This window comes from Acanthopagrus latus, chromosome 4 (genome assembly GCF_904848185.1).
Source record: "Acanthopagrus latus isolate v.2019 chromosome 4, fAcaLat1.1, whole genome shotgun sequence".
Lineage (NCBI taxonomy): Eukaryota > Metazoa > Chordata > Actinopteri > Spariformes > Sparidae > Acanthopagrus > Acanthopagrus latus.
Genome location: NC_051042.1, coordinates 14,881,806 through 14,905,642, shown reverse-complemented (window position 1 = coordinate 14,905,642; position 23,837 = coordinate 14,881,806). Strand labels below are relative to the sequence as shown.

The following is a 23,837-nucleotide window of genomic DNA, read 5'->3' as shown; positions in this document are numbered from 1 at the left end:
CACACACACACACACACACACACACACACACTGGCTATCTCGTACACGCGGACGCACGCACCTGCCTTTTGAATTCACACTCGCAAACTCACTCATGCCTGCGGCTGTCTTTGCTTGAGAAGACGCCAACAGGCGCTTGATTCAGGATCAGTGTCTCCGTCCGCTCTGTCAATATTTTCTGGAGTTTCGCGGTGATGTTGTCACCGTATTGCCTTCTACCAGCTGTCTGCCTGATGACTGCAAGGACAAGCAGCAGCTTATCAATAAACCGACCCTGTGGGCTGTACCCGTTTTCTTTTAGGAACGTTTTTTTTTTTTTTCCTAGAGTACAGGCGATAACGCATCCTCGGTAGCTCCAGCTGCAGGCATTCGAGGTAGATTTCTCTATTCAGACCGGATGCATTATGGATCCAAGCAATCCCCACAATATCCTTGAATGGATGGCCTCAACATCCACCTCATCACTTCCCCTGGAAAGACTTAGCTGTGTGGAGCATACACTGCATAGGAAAACGCCCACACGGGCACATGAGCCAAATCAACATTAAAGTGTTTTTTTTGCACTGCTGAATAAATCAAGTGTTATACAAATGAAGTTGGACTGATACTGTGAGAAGCTTTGATGGTTCCAGTCCAACAGCGTTCGCATTACAAAAGAGGCATTTAATAACCGCGGTCAGTTTTTGGATGTGTGACAGGAGGAGATGTGAGCTCTTGAATATAATTGTTCTCGGTGTTCTTGGCCTTTCTCTCCTCCTCAAAGACAAAATGATTTATCTTTTGGTGTGTCTACATTTAGGACACAGGCTCTTTGAAAGCAACGCGAGGGCTTGATATTAGCACACAGTTTAAGTTATGAGAATATTAAATCATGACCCATTTCAACGTGTTCAGCTCAACATCTTGAATGTGGCAGCACAACAGAGCTGTAGGTAATTATACGTCGGGTACAGCACAAAGTGCAGCTGAGGCTGAACAAAATGTCCTCATAGTTTTGCAGGTATTTGATCAAAAATCAAAGTGTTGGAAACAACTGCGATGTGATCATGGTGCTAGATATGCCAAAGTGAATCCGATTCATCCTGAGGATGCTAACATTAGCTTAGCTTCAGGGATCATTTATTTGTCATTCTGTAACACTGGACTGCTCTGTACTCTGGTGGTACAGCAGCGGATACTACTGTATCTTTTGCCAGACGGCATCAGGGCGAAGGAAGGATGCTACATTACTATCTTGATTCAGCGTTGTACGTAGAGCCACATTCATTCCTGTGAAAGCTGCTGACTGCTGCATGAAGCCAGACGGCTTGACTTCCTAGCTATAAAATTACCCTGATCTCCCGCCTTCTAGGCGCGCTAGGGACTTGTGACTAACTCCCAGTATAGCGCCCAACTAACTTGAATAGAACTAAAATCAGTTAATCTTGCAGCTCTTGTAGACTTTGGACCCAATGACTTAATTTATGCCAGTGAAACTAGTCATTTTGTGGGGCTTGTGATGCTCAAACATAACTTTCCACTGTTCTACAGCCGCTTCTTTCACAATGTAAGCATATGGAGAAAAGCCTTTGTGGCCCAAATGCATCACTTGACATTATAATTACACTGTTTGGCCACTACGAAAGTTGGTTTCAAAGCCTGGCGCTCACTGTAGTGTTGGACACAACTTCGACCGAAGATGGTTCTATTTTGAAATTCAGGGGATTACCATAGATAATCCAATTTATCCTGAGGATGTTTATGTTAGCTAATTAAGAAGTACGCCTGAGGCTGATGAAATTGTCCACAGTTTTGCAGGTATTTGGTCATAAACTGAAGCACTGATTCGTCATGAGGGAAATATAAATGTCTGTACCAAAAGTCACGTCAATCCACCTAGTAACTGTTGAGATATTTCAATGAAAACTCCCCAAGTCAACCTGCCAATGTTTTAAAAGAGCATAGCCAAATCAGCAGACCACATTATCTAAGAAAAAGATTGTGCAAACCCACCGACTGGATGTTGAGACATTTTAGTGGATAAGTGAATATTTCGACTGACTGATCCATGAAAGGCAACCTGATGATCTTGTAAGAGGATGAACGAATCAGTAGGATGCATGTTCTAAGAACCATGAATGTTAGTACCAAAAACTGTGCCAACACATTTAGTAGATGTGGAGATATTTCAGTGGATAAGTAAAAGGTCCTTAGGATCCATCCTTTTGAAATCATCCATATCTGTGCACATATCACACAATCCATCGGATAGTGGTTGAGACATTTTACTGAAAAACAAAAATATCTTTTGGTGCCACAGAGGGAGGATTCATCAGCGTCTGTACAAAATTTTATAACAGTGCATCCAATTGTTCAGATATTTCAGTCGGGTCCTACAAGAACTACAAGGTTAGACTTGCGTGAAGCAGATAGGCAGATAAGTGCTGCCAGTCATTACACATTCCCAGAAGACTCAAGAGTCACCCTTGGAGCATCCTTCAGACTGAATGCGTGGCTGCTGGGAATAGATGGGACAGGAAGAGTGTGTGGAAGTCATGCTTAAGTCATTCATGATTTAAATATGTCCTGAAGGAAATGCCTTCCTGTTAAATGTGCATGTCCTAGTTAGCTGCCATCTGTGCCAGGGATACCACCAGCATGCTACTGCCTGTGCAAGGAATGATGGGAAGTTGGACCTTGGAATGACCTTTCAACAGCATGAATAACACCTCGCTTCTCTGTCTTGTCTTCTGCTCCTCCAGGTGTGACCGTGTGGGGGTTTGGGCCGAAGCACTCGACGGACAACCTCAAGACATGGAATAAAGGGAATTCGGCGACAACTGAAACCACTGCGAGTCAGATCCATAAATAAAAGAAACTGACATTTAAAAAAAAAAAAAAAAAAAACTTGAAGGGAGCTGTAGAGTGAGGAGGAGAGGAGCTGAAGCAGAAGAGGAGTGAAGATGGGGCGTGGTTCGACGCTCGCCACCTTTCGCCTGGACTCTACAGTTCACTCCGTCAACCGCCGGTCAAAGCAGGAGCCTCCTCGCTAAAACCAGAGCAGCTCATTTCACTGGAGGAGCCCCCACCCTCGGTGATGTGATGAATAAGTTTGAAGTACTTGGCATTGTGGGAGAAGGTGGGTGATGTTGCAAAGCGGCTTTTTTTACTGCATTTTCGTGAGGATTGCACGTATTTTTTGTTAACTTGCAATTGTGCTCCTGGTGATCAGGGACACGGAGGTCACATCCTCGGGATTGTTTTATCGACCTAAGGTGTATTTTGCTTCATACAGTTGAACCCTACATATCAGCGTTGTGAAATCTTGTATCTCCAGCATGTCCCCTTTAGAGGAGCTTAGCATTTTTGACACAGTTCAGAGGGTCGTTAACTGGCTTTAAGAGCCCGAGAGGTTGTAGAAGTTCCTGATAAAGTAGCACATAATCCTGTACTCAGTCTGTGCTCGCAATGAAAACAACAGCATTAGTCATTTGTTTACCATGCATTCTCAAGTAGTTTCCAGGGCCTCTGTTTACCTCAACTGCAGAGAGAAACCAAGCCTTCATGTGAAAGGACAGGTCTTCAGTCGCCAGTTGAATATTTGATCAGATTTTTCATGAGAATCCTCCCTGTTTCATGATCTGCTCCAGTTTTAATTTGCTGTTGATGCCAACTCAAGACATCCTCCGTGTTCACCTGTTTGTCTTGATAGTGTAAGTTGCCACCACACTATTTTTATCACGTCGAACTCACGACTCTGCTGCTGCGAGTCTCTCTTCTCGAACGGAAACACTCTTCTTATTCCCTTATTATTTCCAGTTGCCTCCCATTTTTCAGATTTTTTAAGCATGGTTAAGTCACCATCAATGAAATGCAACACTTCCTGGATTGATATGTCACGTATTAAGTGCTCCAGCAGCAGTTTCATCCTGTTATTAGGGGTAGGCTTTAAACCAGCAGCCACCAGTATGAGATGTTTATAGTACAGTAACCGCTTCAGAAATATCACAGTTTTACAGTATCACAGTAGGCTTTATGGTACATTATCATCATCATTATTATTATTATTATTATTATTATTATTATTATTATTATTAGTTACAATGACCCTTTAAAGAAAGGACTTTATTCTTATTTAACAAGATATGTCCTCACAGAGATTAAACCTGATATAAATCACATGTTTTTTAATAACACTACCCCCCAGATTCCACCTCGACAAGACCAAGCTAAACTGTGCCCGTGGCTCCACCAGCTGCGCCCCAGAAGTGGCTCACTGTTATTATCATGATCTGAGCAGGGGCATGCTGAGTGACACCCTTTCACAAGTCTGTCAATGACTGGAACATGGGATCCTCATCTTTATCTGCATCTTAAAACAATACAAACAACATATGTATACAATTTAAGTGTCACTTTCAGCACTTCAAGGGAAAAACTTGGTCACCCCTGGTGAAGAGCATCTGGTCAATTTTCAGAATGAAACACCCTATACAGACAATAAACACACTAAAAACAGACAAAACAAAACATAATTTAACTACATAGCCTGGCAGAAGCACCGCTTTCTAACTAACATTGTCTGATTGTGTTACATGGTAACAGGAAAAGTGTAAATGATTTGTAAATTATCACTGTAGCTGATCTTGGAAACATTCATTTAATGGATGTAGGATAATCAAGTGGTAATTTAATTAAGGAAGTGCTTGAATGTTAATGTCAGCTAATGGGTTATCACATTTGTTTTAGCTTGAAATATAACCTGATGTCTGCCCAGATGTTCACCATCTATCACCTTGGTGAAATTATGAAATGATGACAGTTTGTCAGGTTCACTAAACTCATACGACCAGCAACCTGGAAGACAGCAGCATAACATAATCCCAGCATCTGAGCTTCCCATCTGGAGTGTGACATCAGAGGAAAATGGCTGCTATGGGAATATGACTTATTGATTGTCTGGAGGGCTCAGATAAGAAATTATCATCATATATACACTATATTACCAAAAGTATTCGCTCACCTGCCTTTACTCATTCTATGAACTGAAGTGCCATCCCATTCCTAACTCATAGAATTCAATATGATGTCGGTCCACCTTTTGCAGCTATTACAGCTTCAACTCTTCTGGGAAGACTGTCCACAAGGTTGAGGAGAGTGTTTATAGGAATTTTTGACCATTCTTCCAAAAGCGCATTGGTGAGGTCACACACTGATGTTGGTCGAGAAGGCCTGGCTCTCAGTCTCCGCTCTAATTCATCCCAAAGGTGTTCTATCGGGTTCAGGTCAGGACTCTGTGCAGGCCAGTCAAGTTCATCCACACCAGACTCTGTCATCCACGTCTTTATGGACCTTGCTTTGTGCACTGGTGCACAGTCATGTTGGAAGAGGAAGGGGCCCGCTCCAAACTGTTCCCACAAGGTTGGGAGCATGGAATTGTCCAAAATGTTTTGGTATCCTGAAGCATTCAATGTTCCTTTCACTGGAACTAAGGGGCCAAGCCCAGCTCCTGAAAAACAACCCCATACCATAATTCCTCCTCCACCAAATTTCACAGTTGGCACAATGCAATCTGAAATGTACCGTTCTCCTGGCAACCTCCAAACCCAGACTCGTCCATCAGATTGCCAGATGGAAAAGCGTGATTCATCACTCCAGAGAACGCGTCTCCACTGCTCTAGAGGCCAGTGACGGCGTGCTTTACACCATTGCATCCGACGCCTTGCATTGCACTTGGTGATGTGTGGCTTGGCTGCAGCTGCTCGGCCATGGAAACCCATTCCATGAAGCTCTCTGCGTACTGTACTTGGGCTAATCTGAAGGTCACATGAAGTTTGTAGCTCTCTAGCAATTGACAGTGCAGAAAGTCGGCGACCTCTTTGCACTATGCGCTTCAGCATCCGCTGACCCCTCTCCGTCACTTTATGTGGCCTACCACTTCGTGGCTGAGTTGCTGTTGTTCCCAAACGCTTCTATTTTGTTATAATAGAGCTGACAGTTGACTGTGGAATATTTAGGAGCGAGGAAATTTCACGACTGGATTTGTTGCACAAGTGGCATCCTATGACAGTTCCACGCTGGAATTCACTGAGCTCCTGAGAGCGGCCCATTCTTTCACAAATGTCTTGTTTCACAGTCTGCATGCCTGAGTGCTTGAATTTATACACCTGGGGCCAGGCCAAGTGATTAGAACACCTGATTCTGATCATTTGAATGGGTGAGCGAATACTTTTGGTAATATAGTGTATATATATATATATATATATATATATATATATGATTTAATCAGGCCAATACCAATATCTTTTTAAACTCTATTAGACTTCTCTCAAGCTAAGGAATAGTTTAAAATTTAAAGGCATGAAATTTGTCCTGACCTCACAGTGAAACTTTTAGCGTTGCCTTCCTTGAGAGCATCTAAAACACTGAGCCACAATTGTGTGTGTGGGGGTGTGCGCTTCTAAGTTTGCTCCTGTGTGTGTGTGTGTGTGTGTGTGTGTTTTGCTGGAACACAAAAACACTGGTCAACTCTTGCTCCAGTGACTGCATTGATGGGTGGTCTGAACATGAAGTAAACGAGGATAACATTTTAAGTCTAGCTGCAAAGGACTCGTGAGTATTAAATGCACGCAGGTCGTCCACAGGTTAAAGCATGCAGAAAGAAGTTTCTTTCAGTCAGCTGCGTCATTTGAAGCTGAATCCGGTGAGTTGCACTGACATGCATCCCTGGCTTCACTCTAATGTGATCTGACAGAGTAACCCAGTGTTTGTTGTACTGTTGTAATTCTCACTAACTGCGATCTACATCAGTGGTTGTCAGCATACATTAATCAAAAAGTTAGATACACAAGTTTAAAGCCACAGCAATAGCATTTGTCTTGATTTCTTGCTTGTCTTAGAGCTACTATGTGTTGAAGTTATTTGTGCTTATATCATCTTTCAAATAATTCTGACAGCTAACAATGATATTGTTAGTCTCCATAGTAATATAACCACATTTTAAATGTATGCCATCGCTGTTTGTTATAATTACATATCTATATAAATATTGTTCCTATAAATCATGCTTGTTCTGCTTCAAATATCAAAAGTAGCTCCTTACCTGGGAGCCTCGGCTGCCAAGAACAAGAGGCCAGAAAATTATGAATCAGAGCGGTAGCTAATTCAGAACACTGATGTTGTAATTAGGAACAGAATGCTGCATCAGCAGAATTGTTTCAAATTTGACCCAGAATCAAAATAGTGGTCTCATCTAAACCGCTGACTGAATTCCCAGTTTCTACAATGTGTAACCTGTAGCTTCAGCTCACAGTTAGCTGTACACAGGAGAATGTTACAATCTTGATCAGCTCTTTTTTTCTTTTTTTTTACTCCTTGGGAGCTGCTACTCTCCTCCGTTTTTATACACACATTCTTGCAACTCCAAGTCATTATCAGAGAAATATATTTTCTAATGCAGTTGCTCATCTTTTGTACCAATTTGCAACACTGGAACATTTCTTCTCACATTTTTTTTTTCACCTGTGTCCATTTTGTTTGTTGGTTGTCAGCAGGATTATATACTATATAAGTAGTAGTATTTCTGTATGCAAGTTGTGCTAATTAGTGGCCACTATAGTGACAATGTTAGCTAACGCTGGCCACCATGAGCTCTACTGGCCGGGGCTGTCATGTTTTATGAATATGAAGTTTGAATGAAAGAGTATGAACAGGTGTTTCTTTTGAATTTAAAAGCAGTGTAGCATCTTTTCTGCTACCTATACTGCTTCACCTTTGCGCCAAGGTAACGTTACCGTAAGGCAACTGTAATTTAAAAAAACGGCAATCCAGTTTACTCTCATCAGAGATCTTTCCATTGATGGCATCAGACCCAAATGGGTCCAACACATGTCTCCTTAGACATGTCTCCAGTTATCCATTAGCAAAGAGGTCAATTAGGGATGCAAATTATAATATAGAAACATGTTGGAAGTTTTGCCATTAGAAAACTGTTGGTAGAAATTGAACAAACAGATAAATTAAACACTGAGCTACAGAAATAAAATAACACAAAATAATGACTTTTAATAGCGGCGCTCCCGTCTGTCGCTGTTCAACAAAATCCAACCCATACTGAGGCTGCTAAGTGGCTGCAATGAATTTATGATTAATCATTAAATCCCTAAGATCAGTATGAGCCTGTACGGTGTGCAGGTCAGATTGACAGTCCATAACTGGGGTGGCACAGCTGGCCTCCCAGCACTTTTTCTCCTCTCATATTATTCTCATTATAGTCTTCACTTTGGAGGGTATCTTTTCACCTCTGCCAGTTGGTTTGCTGGTTGGTTGGTAGTTTGTGAGCAGGATTGCACAAAAACTACTGAACTTGCAACACATGGAAGAGCATGTGAGCTAACTCCACAGAGGAACTCACAGATGTATCCGCGATTTGCAAGTGAAATCACTTGTGAAGTCATACTGCAACCATTTGTGATCAGCATGTAATCAAACCACGCAAATTGCCTTTTCGTGTCACCTTATTTCCCGTTCATGTCCGTAGATGAAAGGGTATCTTAATGAGATCAAGAAGACCATGTTCATTTTATGAACATAAATCAATGACAGCCTCTAAAGCATTTTAAAAAGATATGGTAAGTGATTAACCAAGGGGAGCCTGGCCGACCTGCCTCAATAAATGTTTTTCAGCCATGGACGAGCTGTCTGAAATATGGATGATCAACAGAGAACATGATGTGCTTAACAAAGACAGAAAGCAACAGGGACAGTGTGTGTGCGTGTGTGTGTCCGTGCGTGTGCGCGTGTGTGTGTGTGTGGGGGGGGTGATTGTTGTCAAAGGTAAAGGAATACGTGTGTGGTGAGTGTGTGGGAGGGTACGTATGCCTCCGCCTCACCTATTAAGTGTTTTTTCTCTGGTGGTTCTCACCTACTGCTCTCATTTTATGTGAACATGTTTGTTCGAGACTTTAGAGGCCAAAATGTAATTAAGACTTTGAAACTTCAGCACAGACTAAATGTTATTGATCTTTTGTGTCTTCCTCTCTGTTTCTCTGTCCAGGAGCATATGGAGTGGTGCTGAAGTGCAGGCATAAGGTAAGTCAGCATTTTTCATTTGAATGAAATATGTGTCAGCTTCATCTGTAATTTACACTTATAACTTGAAATAATTCACATTTCACAGTTTGCTTTGTGTATATTGTTCACAGTTGACCGTTTGTCTGTGTGTGTGTGTGGTGTTCTTAACAACTTCTGCGGTCGCATTAAGTCATTTTTTACACACGGTTACACACATTTAATGATGTATTTTATGTTGTAGAACAAATTGTGTAAATATCTTAAGCCTGTGCTGACAACACATTTTATTCAGGCTACAGACTACAGATTACACCACTCTGTTGCTGGATAAGGGATTTAAATGACACGTGTCCAGTTCTGTCTTTGAATTTCAAAGACTTTTCTTCATTTCAGCTGCCACCTAGGCGAGCTGACAGGCTAACATGTGTGTTAAAAACACCTACATGAAGCATGAAAAAAAGCACTATATGCAAAAACAAATGGTAAACTCTTACTATTAACAACACAAAGCAAACTGTGAATAGTGAAGGATTTTAATTTAAGTTATGGATGAAGAAGCACAGAGATAACTATAGACTAGAGTCAGCGCCAGAAGCAAATGGACATCTAGTTCGTTAAGCAGATATACGTGAGACTACTGTGCAAGTGACTCGAGCTGAGACTGATTATGGTTGATTCAGCAATTAGTAATTAAAAGAAAACTACCGACTCATCCAGAAATACCCAACATTTGCAAGTCCAAGACTTTCATACATGAGAATTATATGTCTCTAATCGGTTTAGACTGTATATCAGATAAAAGAAGCAATTACTTTGTGCTCTGGGTGGATATCTTTGTTGTTAGTTCAGTAATGTTTTATAAAGGAACCAGTCAATCAATCAGCCAATCACCAAGATAAATGACAGAGTAATCAATCACTTAATTCAGTTGCAGATGTAAATGAAACAAAAGTGGGATGAGGATATCTTTTCATTCTTGTCTTTTGGCTTACTAAAAATATGTGTCAACCAATTATCTGTGCTCCCCCCCCCCCTTCCTTTCTGTCACAAGCAGATTTTTATTCACCCTGTTTGTCATTAACAGTGGTCATTTTTCCACTCACAAAGGCAAATACACTTTATAATACCCTGATGTCACTTGTTACGCACCCTCACGTGTTCCTGACCTGCTCTCTCACATGGTTGCCTGATGTCACATTGTGCGCGTGAATCTGAATATCCTCTGAAAAAGACTGGTGTATAACGTGGGGCTCTTCACAAACTAAATTTATGCCATTAATGTGCTTGGTATGCATGAAAGCAAGGCCTGCTGGTGTGACTCATCCAGCAGTGCCAACCATACGTGACTGCACGGCTCCCAGCTCATGTATTGCTGTGGCGTCTTCCTATACTTGCAATTTGTCTGGCAGTATGTTTATCAAAGCAGCATGAGGTGCTCTGATCCTAAATTGCTTTGTGATTTTCTGAAATAAGCTGAAGAAGGAGACCAAATATCTTTACTGTACCATTTCATTTGTTTATTGGTTTCACTTTCACTTGTGAATGGAAAAACTGTCAACTTTCAAGCTAGAATATGCAACTCGCAATATGTAAATTACACGCTGACAGTATCAAAGTAGTTTTTGTAAAAGCGAACTGACATGTTGTTCTTTCACATTTAAAACCCAGCCATGTTGTCCTTTGTCTGATACCTGTACTGCTTCACTTGCGTGGAAAGCTAGTGTTACTGTAAAGTAACTACATGTTAAGAAGTCAGTAAACTGGTATTTGTTAAAACACAGCTTGTGACTTTTCTCAGTTTTCCGTTAGCGAAGAGAACAACAGTAGCTTATCTGGCATGCAGGTGAGATTGACAGTCCATCAACTGGAGAATAAGGCACGTCAAGCATATTACTGAAAGAGTGTGATATCCAAAGTCGTAATTCATTGTCATGTTATAGCCTTGATATATTATCCTGAGAAATATACTACATATATTTTATAGATATTGTATCAAATGTTCCCTGTGGTGGCGTAAGTGGTATTGAATATCAATATTTTTCATGGTATTCCAGCATCGTGATAACACTAGTGTAAAGTCTGTGTGGTTTTGAGTTATTATAGATGTATAAGATGATTCCTTATGTTTGAGGGGTAGTCTGAATTTCAAATTAAGAAATGGAAGCATTCTAAAGTTGTAGTGTGTGAGAGTACTGACTTGAGCAAATACTTTAGTGGTAGTGAATTTAACCAGGCTATCCCTTTTATCCTTATAGTTATGCCTTTAAAAGTTACATAGTCTTAATTAGATAACTTTTGTATAATGAATTATTGTAATTCATTTTTTAATTGTAAATACTGTAATATTTCACTCAGACTTACAGATGTGCTCTGAAAAAGTCATTTAATTACTAGTTACTGACTACTTATATATCAATTTTAAAATGCTTAAGAACTTAATGGCCTTTTTATGCTACTTCTTTACACTGATATGTAAGAGATAGACTGATGATTGTTTACAAGCCTTTTTTAGGAAAATGTCCTATGATGATTTTGTCTAGAAGTTTTTCTAATCCGGCTCTAAGTTTCACCAACAACTATGCAAAGTTTTCTCATGTGCACAAACTCTTTTTAAATGCTGCATCACTGGCAGCAGTTGACCAAAGCACATCTCAAATAAGACCTGGAACTAAGTAGAGCAGCTTTGTGAATTCAATGAAATTGACTCACAGAGTAATTTTCCAGACTTGCTTTTGACAGAATGTCTGGCATGCACATTTTAGAGAGCAGGAAAAATATTATTTTTAGCTACAAAATTCATATAAAAGGGATTACTCTCGGAACGAGTTTGGAGGATAAAAACATCTTTAAATCCATCAACGTTGTTATGAATGAAACACCAAACTGATCAGACAGGAATCAGGTTAATGGCAGATTACTGAAACTATTATTAGCTCCTTTATCCAATGCCCTAATAATACAGTGATGACTAAGAGTTTAATCAGAACAAAGGGTGATCCATTAGCAATCACTTTTCCTTTTTAGAATCTATCGAATGATTGACACATTTTACTTAAGAAATTAATTTATCCAAAGTTTGTTTGATAAAATTCAGTGAGTAACTGGAACAGATTTTTAAAGGTAAAACATAATCAGTTTAGGAACTGTCTGTACTGTCTATGATCTATGTCTATATCTATGATACGACCCAAAGCACACTGCCAAAAACTACATGATAATGGAGCACCACAGATATATTAGTTGTAGTGATGAATCTAAAAAGGGTCCAGAAATCAGGGGTCTTTTTGCTCAAACTCCCAAATAATCACAACATGATGCGTAACTGTAAATAGAAATTCACAAGCCATGCCAGAAATATACCATCTCAAGACGGTACGTCGCAGCTCTGTCTGAATCCAAGACAGGCAGTGAAGAGCGGAGACTTTTTTCAACAGTGTGTATTAAAGCAGAGATGGAAATCACAATTAAAGATAATTTTAGGTATCCTTTACTGGGAGGGAGCTGTAGATGCAGGAGTCACACAAGCTGCAAAAATAGCCACTTCCACTTTTAGAGCTGCTGAAAATATAATAATATACCAAGCAGTGTAATCTTATATCAGCCATCACTTCATTAAGCCTGTGGCACTGTTTTCTTACAACAGATACAGCTGGGCAATGTAAATGATAGATATCGTTATCATGTCATGAGACTATATAACGTCTGAGATTTTGGATACTTTTTAGAGTGATATGATGTTGTGTTGTGTATGAAGTGTCCTTTCCTGGTTTTAAGGTTTGCATTACAGTCACATGGTGTCATTTTCTGAACCCACCAGACTCTTCTACTTGTTCTAATACTTTCTTTTACCCACTCAGCCATTATAGCCACATTGCTGATGATTATTTATCATTGTGCTGATGATGAAATTGCATGTTTTGACGCTTAATAGTAGCGTTTGTGAAGTACTTTTCAATCAAATTCAAATTGTGTCAATCAAACTGATGTTAAGTAAATAATCTGGCATTGAATACAAATTGTTAAAGCATACCATTTTTAAAGTAACAGGGCAAAAATCTCCAGTATAGTATCATAATGCTACTTAAAACAATATTTAGCTCCTTGATGTATTTATGTCTTAACTGCAAATAGAAGTTTTCTTGTTATATCTTGTTTGATTCTAGTCTCTTCTTTGAACAATATTAACTTAATATTAAAAACTAGAGATCTCATTGTGATGGGGTCACATGTACTGCCCAAGCATGTAAAACATCAATTAAACAGAATGTAATAATTTGCTCATGCTTTTTGACATATACTCCACAGAAAACAGTACAACATATACATACATCATGTATTGTTTTGCCTCCTCAACTTAATTTTCTTTTTGTAAATATGTGCTTATGCTGAATGTGATGCCAGCAGCATGTTTCATGTTTCAAGTGACAGGGGAAACAAAAGACTGGGAAAGTTGTGGAATGATCATAAACACCTGTTTGGATCAATCCACAGGGAAGCAGGTTAAATGGTAACAGCTGACGGTGTCATGACTGGATATGAGAGGGGCATCCTGGAAAGCCTCACAAGCATAGATGGAGTGATGTTCACCACTTTGTGAAAGACGTATTTGTATAAAGGATATGGGCTCTGACACAAATGCAAATTATTTTCTTGTTGACGTTTAACTCAGCATCCCGAAACCTTTTGGCATCAGGGTTGTAAAAAGTTGCGTCTTTTTGGTCTGATTTTATATCATTTGTTCTGTCAACATGTTAATGAACATAAGTTTGTTAAGAACACCTCGCTCCACACATAGAGTGAAAGAAGACGACTGTGGGAGGAGTGACCGTCGCAGCAGAAACAAGAGAGGAGAGAATAAGAGATGGAAAGACATTTTTTAAATATTTAAAGCTGCGTCCATCTTAATGTGTTCCACAGAGGAGATTTGCAATAGGAAGATAAACATCTTAACATTTTGTGATCATTGTTTCCTACTCTAAATATATGGTGCAATTGTATCAAGGCTGTTACTACCTACATTGTATGACAGATGAGCTGGTCAACTACTCTGAGATGAAACCAGGTTGATTCATTATGGAGTGCTGTGAGTGCTTGCTGTGTGCCATGTGGTCCCTTTTCTATACGTGCCACTTGTGCATGTTTCTTTCGTTCTATGACCTACATTTATACATTGACCAAGAAGTTCTCTTAACGCTAGGCTTCATGAAAATTTTACACGAGCCATGAATTATATACAGTACATTGAGTGAAATTCTAAATACGCACACGCTTGCGTTCCGCAGCCATGAACAAAATGACATTGAAAGCAGAAAATGGCGATTGGAGAGGAAATGATGGACAGTGAAAAGCAACTTATCTTATTTTCATTCTCTATTTACTGCAAAATGAATATTATCTGATATGAAATAACAGATAGAAGCATAATATGAACATAGAACTCATGAGGGGAGTGGGGGGGGCTTTCACATTTTCTCCAGCTTAAAGCTGTCAGATGACACATAACGTGTCCTGGCAGATTGAAAGCCGTTCTATTGACTACAAATTGTTGTTCTACAGCTGAGCACTGTCCAACTCACAGTACGTCAACCATCAGAGTGCATTCTATTGGATGTAGGTTTTCAAAGGGGAATGCTATAGTCCTAATATTATTGTTTCGGTAAGCCTTTATTTTACAGTCCCCTAATTAACAGGTATTTACCTGCTAAATTCATGGTAACACGAAAGTGTTACTAGATAATTACCAATGGTAATAAGAAAGTAAATACAATGCCTAGGGACACATTTTTGTTACCATATATTTACTGGGTAAAGAGCTAATAATTAGGGGACTGTCGCTACCTGCTTATCACCAGCAGATAAGCAGGTGATAAGCACTATAATATACCATAATACACTATAACACATAACACACTATAATTTACCATATAGTTACCAGGTAAATGCCCAGCATTTTGGCCATAGTTTCATTGTATTTACTTTCTTATTACTATTGGTAATTACCTAGTAATACTTTGGTGTTACCAAGAATTTACCAGGTAAATACCTGTTAATTAGGGGACTGTAAAATAAAGGCTTACCATTGCTTCTACTGCATGGACAGCCCAGTTTTAATGGAAGGGCTGTCTTTCAAGTGATGAAATGCTTAGTATTTCTAAGCACAAAGTATTTTGTTATGGTTTTGGTTGTTTCCGTTTGATTATTTTGATGATTTTACTCTCACGTGTCGCGTCTTACCTCCCATTTCCTGTCTGTTGTTTTCCCGCCCTTTTTCCTGCTCACCTGTGATTCGTTAGCTAATCAAGCCCTGTGTGTTTGAGTCTGTGTTTTCCTGTTACTCTGTATTAGTTTGTCTGCATTTGTGTGTCTGTTCCCTGGTCCTTGTGTGTCATCCGTGTTGCTGTTTGTGCTCCCCGTGGCTTTCTGGTTTGTTCTCAGTTTTTCCGTTTTACAGTACTTTTTAGTTTTTGTTGGAGTCGCCTGCTTTTTTCTTGCCAGTCGTTTTGTTGCCTGCCTTTCATTTTGGACTTTGGTTTTTGGACATCCACTTTGTTATCACAGTTTGCTTTTTTGTTTTTTAACCTGCCTGCGTCAGTGTCTTGTGTTTTGGCCCTTTTTAGATCCAACATAATATTTTTTTTGTGCTCCAAATAAGGACTTTGTCAGCTAAGGTTAAATGCTGCACTTGGCAGAAATGCTTCCGTACCATCACTAGCTTATATGTAACAAAAATAGTGCATATACATATCAAATACTGAGCTTCTTGATTGTTGTTTATATGCATTAGCCAACAGAGAGAGAGAGAGAGCAACTAGGCCAAAGAGACGGAGGCCTGAAGTTACTGATTATAACTTTGAAAGCAGCATGAGACATCTTGTGAAAAATGAAAGCACAGAAATTGAAAGAGAAGTTTTTCACTTTTAAAACATGACAGACTGCTCTTTAAATATACTGTGGCTAAAGCACAATAAGCCAATGACTAAATTAGATTAAATAATAGTAAATCAGCATAGTTTCTTTAAGTTAATGGTTTTGTCTTAATCTCCTTTTGATTTAACTGGACCAGGAATTTCAATGAACCTCCCTTCAAATTTAGACACCAGAAATGAAAGTGTCTCGCATGCTAAACCAGGTATCCAACTTAGTCACTAAGAAGTACGATGTGACATGTTTTATAACCTTTATACTGTATACGTAGGGGATTCATGTTCACATGTAGAGCCAGAGACTCAGACCATGACAATAAAAAAGCTTTCCTGCAAGAGAGCAGTTATTTTTACTTTTCTCAGCTGGAAGCGGGTCAAAAGAGAAAAGGGTGGCAGAGGGAGCGAGAGAGAAGCAACGTGTGAGTATGTGTGTGTGCGCGTTTGCGTGTGTGTGATGGAGAGGAGGACTTGCAGAGGGAGGTATTGAATATGGAGACTGTGCTTGTGGTAAATGGGTCACCCTGTTAGGAGTCTACAGCAGACCTGATTTGAAAGAATTACAGACACTGTGAGCACCGGGGCTGAAGCCCAACCAGGTGACTCTGAAGAGACTCTAATTGCACTACGGAGACAAGAAATGCATTTTTAAATGTATGCCCCTGTATAAATTATGTATACTTTACAGTGCAGTATGTGTTCGATGGAACATTTAATTAGCCGAGCGAATGTGTGCTTTTGTTTGTGCAATGTTCTGCCACGTTATGGAAGTGTTGTATTAGCGTATGTGGGTGTGTGCATGGAGGCTTATGTGTTATCTTGAATTTGTGACAATAGCACAACCTACACACTAGCCAGTGTTTCCTGGTGCCTATACAGTGTCTCTATGCCGTACTGATGAAGGGATATGTTAATGATTAGTAGATGACCAACAGGCAATGTGTCAGTGACTCTATGATCTATTAATTGATTAATTGTCCAAACAATTTATCAAGTAAAAAACCCTAAATATCTGCTGCTAATGGAGTCTCACGTGTGGCTTTGCTTGATTGTCTATGTTCTACATCTATGTTATTTATTTATTTATTTTTTAATTTTTAATTATTTTTTATTTTTTAATACCATCATTAAATCCAGTTAGTACATACAGTTAGTGATGCCAATATTGTGATTTCTTTGTGTTTTCTTGACTCAAAAGTTACTTTGTGTAGGTTGGGCTCCTGACTTGATAGCTGCCAAGGTTTGTACTGGGTAGGCTGTTCAAGTGAAACCTCATGCACTGCACTGTCTGCAACAGAAAGTGCAAAATGTTTCATGTTTGTACTGTAAGCCGAGTCCTTGTTGTGTAAGAGGAACCATGGGTAAAGAAGGCAGGAATACTACATACAGTCTCACATAAAAACATTGTGTGGAAGAAAAATGGAGAAAAAGGAGTTGGTCCTACTGGCTCTATTTGATCCGATCACTTTTTAAATTGGTCTCACTTTTTCCAGTCAGCATAATACCAATGTCCTCTGTTTAACAGAGGATGTTAAAAGTGTTGATGTAAAAAGATAAGCTGATGACTAAAACTATGTCACAGTACATTTATTATGCCATGCTTTGCTAAAATATTCACGGCTGATGTTCCTGTAAGAAAGAGAATCAAACGCTTGAGCTTGTGCGACAATTGATGTGACAATCAGGAGTTTCTTGGGTCATCAGCAGAAAATTAGAAAGCCTGTGTCTATTTTTAGGTGTGCTGACTTAACAGTGGCTCCAAAGGTAAATGAGTGGAGGTCAGAGACACCACACACGAGCAGAGGCATCATCAGCACATTGCGACGTGCTGCCACAGAGCTTGAAATGTCACATATGCTGGATCTGTGTTTTAATTTGCCTCACAAACACTAAATCTTGCAGTTTGTGACTGTGGAAGCTGTGGCTTTACTCTCAGGATTAAGTGTTGTTAGAGCTGAAAATCCGTGACGTTTAATTCCATTTGTCACTCAAGTGAAAATCTCCAACCAGACAGCTCTGTACTTATAAAGCATGTTCACTCAAACAATTGGCTTGTTTGAGCACAAGCACTGACGTGATGTGCAGCTCCTCACTGTGTGGCCCCCTTCTCCACACTGAGGCTGACTCTGTTGTCTGACCCTCCCTAAACAAAGGACAATAGTGGAACATGAGCGTATAGAAGACAGGAGACTGGCCTGTATGTTGACATTCCCTCTGGACCACTCTCTTTAACCAGTACAGTCTCAGGGTTCAACATTGAGCTTGAATAAAAGGGTTTCCAATTGAATCAAGGCATGCAGTGTCATGAGAGCAGCTCAGTGGAAAATCTAACTTTGTCTTCTCGAAGTACATTTGCAAATTATGTAATTACACAGAAAGTATGGTATCAGAAATTGAGAAGAGAGGAGAGTATGTCAAAGTAAAACAGGAAATGATGAATGAATGATTTAATTAATGAATTAAAGAATGAAAAATAAAACCCAGGGAGCATGGTGGGATGTTACAACAAGTTATCAAAGCAGTTATTAAAAGCACAGAGGCTCCACTCAGCATTAGAAGCACGAATGTAGCAACATATGCCATATGGTGTATTGTGAAAAAGCTCATTATGTTACACGCCTGCAAACCTTCATGAAATAATATATACTGTATGTGACTTTATGTTTCTCTTAAAAAATCATGTTAACATTATGCCTTTGCCATCCAGAGCCGTTGTCACTGCTCCACTAACTAGGATGGACGTTAGATAGGCTCACCAATAAGCAACGTAGCAGCTTATCCTGTTGAAACCTTCGGCACAGCTGTTAGCCAGAGAGCTGATGTTACGCTAGCAAGAATCAAGGTAAACAACATTGTGTATGGAAGACAAACAGTAAATATCCTTTCACAGCATGTTAAACAACCAAGAAGTCTAGCGAACTAGCCACGTCGCTGTACCCAAATTAGTAACGATGTTCACGAACAAATGACTAGCTGGCTGCAGCCTTTTTTGAACCAAACAAGGTTTTAATCACCTTTTTATGAGTTATCTATTACTTATTATGGACAGATTAGCCAGCAGACACTTAGGATATGTTGTTGTGTTTTAGTAGAGAGTCCCCAAGAGACAGATGTTACATATTGTAGATTTTTTGAAGGTTCATTGGATGGCGTGATGTTATTGGTTGAAACTGACTGGTTTAAGTTTATTTAAGCACACAGGACATTTTGTCTTACAAGCAGAAATGACTAGAGTTTGATATAGAAACCCAACTGTTTGTTTTGTCTTTTTTCTGGAATATGTTGTTAAATGGGTGACACAATATGACCATGGATATCATCTAAAATGGTCAAAAAGGCATTTTGATCTCAGCTATGATTCCATCTGCATTTTTGTTGTCCTCGTGGTTGTCTTTTAGCGACCTGTTGAGCACCATCTGTTACAGCATGGTTAAGAAATTATGAGTGGTTTAACATTTAGAGTAATACGGGCTACCGAGTTTGATATTGGATTTGGCTTGATTGAATTAAAGGGGACTTCTGGGCCTTGGCCTTGTGCCATTCTCATTATCTGATTGTAATCACTCTATTTGCCCAAGTTCCTGATTCCATGAGAGATGTAGCCAGGAGAGATGAATCCAGCAAAACCTAATTAAGAGTATATGAGGACATGTGTTGATTGTCAGGACACAAGTGTCCTTTTCATCGCGTCATATTGACCAGTGTCGAAGGCACAAGTTTCTCATGATTTCAGGGAATGATCAAAAACTAAATCTTCATTATTATGTTATTCTAGTAGAGCTGTGAAATATATATTTGAAGTCTACCCTGTAGCATTCTATTCTATTGCAACCGAACCAGCGTGTTAAATTCAGCACCGTCAATGAAACAACCGGAAAGGAGCCGAAGGAGAGCTAATATGCATATTAACTACACCGAGGATTTGTTTGTGTGCGTGTGCCCTGTGGTGAAATAATTGAAATGAGAGCACCAGCATGGCTCTTTTGTCAGCAATGGCAGCAACATGGGTACACTTTTTGTTCAGGTTAAGAGTGGGCAGGAAATTAATTTAGATGTCCTCGCCCTTTTCAAGATTTCTCCTCTTCAACTTTTGTTCTGTAAATACTTCCGATCTGAATGTTCTGCCTATCTTCGAAAGTCACTGTTCAGTTGTTCTCTTTGGTCCTATCACAACACGCGCTCTCATTTCTTCACAGGACACCAATGAGCTGGTGGCCATCAAGAAGTTCAAAGACAGTGAAGGTGAGTGAAGAAGAGAGCATAAAGGAGAGAAGGGAGGAGGACGAGGCGGACAGCTGTAACGTTTCTGCCTTATTCATTTTCGTTTCGCAGAAAATGAGGAGGTCAAGGAGACGACTCTTCGGGAGCTGAAGATGCTCCGGACGCTGAAGCAGGACAACATCGTCGAGCTAAAGGAGGCTTTTCGCAGGAGGGGGAAACTCTACCTTGTCTTTGAATATGTGGAGAGGGTCAGCTTGAACACAACATTATTATTATTTCACCGAATTCTTACATTACAGATCTCTCTTCTGCTCTATCTGGACTCAGCGTGTTTCAGCGTGTTGAGACTACTCAGTTAGGCATGAAAAAGTATCACCATGGCAACATATGAACTATGCTGTTGGTGAATAATGGTATTCCCCACTGTGTTGCCAGGGTATCCAGCCAAGTGTTTATTTCATGATAGTTTTTTATTTTCACACTGTATTCTCGTCATCTGAGCGCGGCGTCCCCTCTCGCTCCCCAGTCAGGGTCTAAAATTATTAAAACAGGACCCCACTGGAAGAATGTTCTTTGAAGTACTTTAGAAAATGTTTTTACATTTACACTTACAGCTCTGTCTGAAAACAAATGTGTCGCGCTTCGCAGAACATGCTGGAGCTCCTGGAGGAACTGCCCAACGGTGCGCCGCCCGATAAAGTCCGCAGCTACATCTACCAGCTCATCAAGGCGATCAACTGGTGTCACAAGAATGAGATCGTACACAGAGGTGAGGAGTCTGTCTTCACCACTCTGCTGTAAAAATATCCGTCAAAATTACACGTACAGTAAGACAAGGGAAACAAAAATCACATTTGGGATGCTTCTGATGCTGAGAGTGATCTTCATTATGTCAGATGTTGCTACTTGAAGTTGAATTCAATGTGAATGCAGGTTATGTGACCAACACAGATGTCAGGTCTCTGCAACTTTTTTGAGTCACCTCCAAGGAGTTACATTTAAAACTCTCAATATTTAAATGAAAGCTCGTTCTGGATCACTCGGGCTGGTGTTGTGTTTATCTACAGCATACAATATTTCACCCAAAAAATGAAAATTCAGTGTTTGTCCATCTTATGAGCCAATGGAAAGCCAGGTGAATTCTTGTGGTCCACAAAACATTTCTGGGGCTTCACAGCAGAACAGTGATGCAGCGCTCTCCTGAACAACTGAAGTAGGTGGGGACAACTACTAATACATCTACACTCTTAAGCTGAGATCTCTTAAGCATAATGAAGTATTTTCACATTAATTTTAGATCTTAGACCTGGATTGCTGCATGAAGGGTTTTGGTTTGTTTTGGTTTTTTGTTTATGTTTTAAATCAAGTCCCCATTCACTTGCTCAGGAGAATGCCGCGTTTATAATGATCTTTTGCTTTGAAGCTCCAGAAATGTTTTGTGAACTATAAAACTTCGTCTGACTTACCACTGGCATGGGGGTGAGTAGATAATGACTGAATTTAAATTTTTTTTTTTTGGGTGGTTTAAATAAAAAGAAGTGACCAATCAGAGCCTAGCAGACAAGGTTGGCTATCATGATGTCATCATCCTAGGAGCTGTTACAGCTGCTGACATTCACATAGTCCTTTGATCAGAATGTTAACAGCTCCAATCAGCCGATGCCACAGTTTAATGTTGCCTCAGTATTTGCGTTCTTTACTGATGTATAAAATTATCAGCAGCCTTCAGTCACATGGACAAATTATGAAGGTGTGGTGTGTCTCAATGGGAATATCCAAGGTGAAATAAAGGTTAAATAAATAAAATCAAAACTAAAACTGAAGGTGGCAGGAAGGACATACCATTCTGGACCGTGCTAAGAATCAGCTAGCAACAGGAAGGTTGGTCATTCTAATTTGGATAGTTTAGAGGTTGATCACAATACTTGTAGACATAAAATAGATTTAAATTTTGTTACTTGTGGGCCAACAAATGTAACTTTTTATATTTTCCCCTGACAATATTATTTTGGACAGTTTGGCTTTGAAACATCATTTATTTTATGTAGGAAAATAACATTCAAGATAATGAATAATAAAATGTGGGAAATCAAATACATTTAAAAAAAACTTATTATTTTCTTATCGTTGTATTTAATCATTTCTGTTTGTGCACCCATACAACAAATCTTGGAGCCTTTCATCACTTTTAACAACCTGTACCACTGATTTGCACCAGTATCTCACTGTCATTGTGTTTTTCAGAGCAACAGCTATGCGGCTGAATCACGGTGTCACCAGGCCTTTTGTCTTTGTCTCTCTTCCAGATATCAAGCCGGAGAACCTCCTCATCAGCTCTGAGGATGTCCTCAAACTCTGTGACTTTGGTGAGTCTTTGGTCTTCCCCTTATGTTCTTTACAGCAGCCATATTGTCACGAGAGATTTACATGTGCGGAGCAGTAAAAGCCGTACAGTCTCTGTGCATTCAACCTGTCAAATAAAGGCAACAGCTTGTAAAAGCAAGGTATTTGTTAAACAGACTGAATCAGCTTTCACTGGTGATTTATCAGACATTCTGCTGTAGATGTTGACTTGCTGTGCTGTAATTCTGTCTCAGTATCTGAGATTTTTGCAGTTATAACTGTGATTCCATTTTGGGAAGTTCGGTTTGTTGGACTCAGTTCGCTGTGAAAAATCCCACCATTAATTTGTCACCTTGTAAATCGTGCATCAGATGGATCAATTCTGCCACTGAGAAGCAGCCAGCCAGCACTATAAAATGTCCTCTGGTGGTTTTAATCACAATGAATCTGCCAAAGGCGCATTTCAAGGTCAGGTTAATGTTACCTGTAAATACTTATCATGACACGGCACAGTTTGGCTATTTTACAGTTTCCCAGGTGTGTATTTTACATTTGGATGAGTCTTTGCAAAAATCACACGGTCAATTAGCTTTGCATAATTGGCTAATGCGACCCAACTGAGCCAGCTGGGGTGAGATTTGTTTGTTATTCACTGTTGGAGCTGGCATGCTGTTTATTGTGATGTTTCATGCTTAAAATCGACTCTCTGTACACCAGTTATCTGAAGCCTGGTCTCAGCCTGCCTGCAGTGACACAACATTAGAGTCTGGTGACATGAGATGATGACCATGTTGCCACTGTAGCTGTCCAAAATGATTTGAGTGTTGGATGCAATACAGTCTTACTAGTGATCTATTTATGGCATCATGTGCTGTTAATACTACTGTTAATCATCTGTATATCATGATGCCTAAAATACAGCACTGGGCCCGAGTGCTTTACTCATCTCCATGTCACTCTCGCTCAGGTTTTGCTCGTAACCTGTCTGAAGGAACAGATGCCAACTACACCGAGTACGTGGCTACAAGGTGGTACCGCTCACCCGAGCTGCTGCTGGGGTGAGTCTGTCTGCATGTGTTCTGTGTGTGTGTGTGTGTGTGTGTTTGTGTGTGTGTATAGCAGACTGTGAGAAACAAGGAGCGAGAGAGAGAGAGAGAGAGAGACTTCATTCTGTTTGCTGCTGCAAATAATTCTTACGGTTTATTCATCCTGAGTTAATAACCACAGACTGTTTTTCAACGATTAGTGTTTCTTTGACTGACGAGGTTGAGACAGAAGCATTTTTAGTTTGAATCAAGGAAC

The 23,837-nt window shown here is 39.9% G+C and overlaps 1 protein-coding gene across 5 annotated transcripts in view; it reads left to right on the top strand.

Annotated features, from left to right (window-relative positions):
- cdkl5 (cyclin-dependent kinase-like 5) overlaps positions 1-23,837 on the top strand; it is a 44,897-nt gene that overhangs the window by 916 nt on the left and 20,144 nt on the right. For all 5 annotated transcript variants that reach the window (XM_037095213.1, XM_037095214.1, XM_037095212.1 and 2 more), the window contains exons 2-8: positions 2,742-3,118; positions 9,035-9,069; positions 20,168-20,213; positions 20,304-20,440; positions 20,841-20,961; positions 22,499-22,558; positions 23,503-23,593. In XM_037095213.1, the coding sequence (XP_036951108.1) occupies positions 3,082-3,118; positions 9,035-9,069; positions 20,168-20,213; positions 20,304-20,440; positions 20,841-20,961; positions 22,499-22,558; positions 23,503-23,593 (527 nt within the window). In that variant the 5' untranslated portion in view covers positions 2,742-3,081. The remainder of the gene's footprint in view (positions 1-2,741; positions 3,119-9,034; positions 9,070-20,167; positions 20,214-20,303; positions 20,441-20,840; positions 20,962-22,498; positions 22,559-23,502; positions 23,594-23,837) is intronic.